Genomic DNA, 2,626 nt, shown 5'->3' with positions numbered 1-2,626 from the left:
CTGTTTCCGGGCGGAGCTCTCTCAGCGCCCTGCGCCCGCTCGGCCGAGTAGCCACAAGTGTTGGTTTCAGTGTTCAGAAATAACTCTGGCACTCGAAGGGCTCTGCCCCACTGGGGCTTTGTGGCGCTCGCGGTGCCGCTGAAGCTGCTGCCACGTGACAGGTGAAACTTCCCCGTACGGGTCGGGCAGGACCGGGGCTGCCAAGGCCGGAGCTGCTCCTTCAGCCTCTCAGGTCAGAGGGAGGGTGGTGGGACAGGGTGCAGGTCCCTGCGGTGGGACCCACTGGGAGGTGGTGTAAGTCAAGGGGCAGCTGAGGGGAGGGGACATGGGGGCAGAGGTATCCCCTGCCCGTCCCCCCAGGAGAGGTTCTCGGTGGCACCCCCGCGTGCAGCAGGAGCGCCTGGCTCTTGCTCGCCAGCCTGCAAAGTGTTTTCCTCCTTCCATTTCAGAACAGAGGCTTCTCAAAGAAGAGTCACACCTTCCTGCCTAAAATATTTAGGAAAATGTCTACGCAGTCAGCAAAGGAGCGACCCGAGAGCTTGCAGTTCCCTTTCCTTGAGGACGAAAACACCATCTCCACCATGAAGGAATCGAAAACCTTTGTGATTTTACGGGGCCTGCCCGGCAGCGGGAAGTCCACTCTTGCCCAGGCCATTCAAGAGCGGTACAAAGACGCCTGCAAGGTCATCTCTGCCGACAGCTACAAAATCTTGCCTTCAATAAGAAGCGCCATTCCCGAAGAGTATTCGAAGGTGGATGAGGATTTAGTTGACTACTGCAAACGAGACGTCAGCGTTATCGTTTTGGATGACACTCACCACGAGAGGGAACGGCTGGACCAGCTCTTTGACATTGCAGACAAATACCGGTACAAAGTCGTCTTTGCCGAGCCCAAAACCCCGTGGCGACTGGATTGTGCGCAGCTGAAGGACAAGAACCAGTGGAAACTGTCGGCGGAAGAGCTGAAGAAGATGAAGCCGAGCTTGGAGAAGGAATTCCTGCCCATGTATTTCGGGTGGTTTTTGAGCAAAAGAAGCTCAGAGATCCTGAGGAAAGCCGGCCAGGCCTTCCTGGATGAGCTTGGGAGCCTCAAAGCCTTCAAGAAGGAGAGTAAATACTGTACGTACACGCGGGTCTTTCCAGGTTCTCACTGTTGACGGGACCTTTGCACTCAGCGAACAGAACAACTCCCTCAGCTTTGCCAGGGAATTTCTAGTTCAAGCAGCCCACAAGAAAAACTGTGGGGAGCTCCTGACCCCCTTCCCATAGCTGACAGAGTTGCTGTTGTGGGAAGAAACAAGCGAAACCCTTTTTCCTAAGCAGGGCGTTCAGCTCTGGCTGCGGGGAGCCGGGCTGGGCCGCAGCAGCGGTCGTCAGGCGCGCCGTGTCCCCAGGGTGCTGCCATGGTCCCGAGAAGGGAAAGTCTGAGCAGCCTCGTCCCGTCAAGGGTTCATCCACCACGGGGTTAAGACGAGCCGTGATGGTGCGCGGAAGCTTCTGCTTTCCCGTTCCATCCCCCGGCAGCCAGGGTGGAAGCGGGAGTTTGATTTTCCCAGCTAGTCCTTTTCAACGGTCAGAAAGATGACCCGAGAAGGGCAGTTGGTGAAGAAAGCGGAGACGGGACATGGCTCGTGGGGTGGGGTCGGGGAGCACTTTTTGGTAGTAACGTTGTTTTCCTGTACTCGCAGTTGCTCCCGCTATCGAAGATCCCAAAATGAAAGTAGATCTCACCAGCTACTTCGTGAAGAGGCCGCCCGGGGTCCTGCACTGCACCACCAAATACACCGACTTCGGAAAAGCAGCTGGAGCCGAGGAATACGCGCAGCAGGAGGTGAGTACCAGGGGCCGGCTCCTCCTCACGGCCTAGCCACCCCCGCTCCCGGCAGAGGGTCCCGGGGTGGGCTGGGACGCGGCTTTGCTGGGAGCCGAGAGGTAGCGGCTGGGACCCGTCCCCGTGGCCCGTGCGATAGGGAAGCCCCAGCTGCGGGAGCGATGGGGACCATTTCCTGTTAGATTCCAAACCAAACGCTCCTGCCCTGGCCATCGCCCCCGGCTTCCAGAGCTGGATCTGAGCGATGATGAATTTCAGGTATTGCGGGAGCGATGGTGACCATTTCCTGTTAGATTCCAAACCAAACGCTCCTGCCCTGGCCATCGCCCCCGGCTTCCAGAGCTGGATCTGAGCGATGATGAATTTCAGGTATTCACGCATCCAGCTAAATTATATCAAAGCAGATGAGCCCAAGGTAAATCCTGGGATTTGGGACGGACAAAGACGTGACCAGCCCCGAGCTCACGGAGCGGGAGCCTCAGGCCACTGCCTGGTTGCACCCAGTGTTTCGTGTCACAGCCAGAGGCCCTGAGCTCGCGGACACCACCCCGGCCGCGCTGCTGCATCCCGCCTGCCTGCCGGCCGCTAAGGCCCCCTCGGGGCTCGTCTCCCTCTTCCCCCAGGCTGTGAAGGCTTCTTACGGCAAAGGCTTCACCTTGTCCATCTCCGCTCTGTTCATCACCACAAAAACTGTCGGTGCTCGCGTGGAGCTGAGCGAGCAGCAGCTGCTGCTGTGGCCCGCGGATGGCGACAAGAACCCGCCCCCCGACAACCTCCCCAAGGGCAACCCGGGGC

General features: G+C 58.8%; 1 protein-coding gene across 1 annotated transcript in view; it reads left to right on the top strand.

Moving 5' to 3' along the window:
* The first annotated feature begins 440 nt into the window (after nt 1–440).
* CNP (2',3'-cyclic nucleotide 3' phosphodiesterase) overlaps nt 441–2,626 on the top strand; it is a 2,587-nt gene continuing 401 nt past the window's right edge. The window contains exons 1-3 of the mRNA XM_010135237.1: nt 441–1,119; nt 1,689–1,831; nt 2,455–2,578. Of these exons, the coding sequence (XP_010133539.1) occupies nt 504–1,119; nt 1,689–1,831; nt 2,455–2,578 (883 nt within the window). The 5' untranslated portion in view covers nt 441–503. The remainder of the gene's footprint in view (nt 1,120–1,688; nt 1,832–2,454; nt 2,579–2,626) is intronic.

Source organism: Buceros rhinoceros, unplaced genomic scaffold (assembly GCF_000710305.1).
Source record: "Buceros rhinoceros silvestris isolate BGI_N320 unplaced genomic scaffold, ASM71030v1 scaffold30784, whole genome shotgun sequence".
In the NCBI taxonomy this organism is placed as follows: domain Eukaryota; kingdom Metazoa; phylum Chordata; class Aves; order Bucerotiformes; family Bucerotidae; genus Buceros; species Buceros rhinoceros.
Note: the sequence above shows the minus strand (reverse complement) of the source record. Positions and strands in the feature narration are given on the sequence as shown.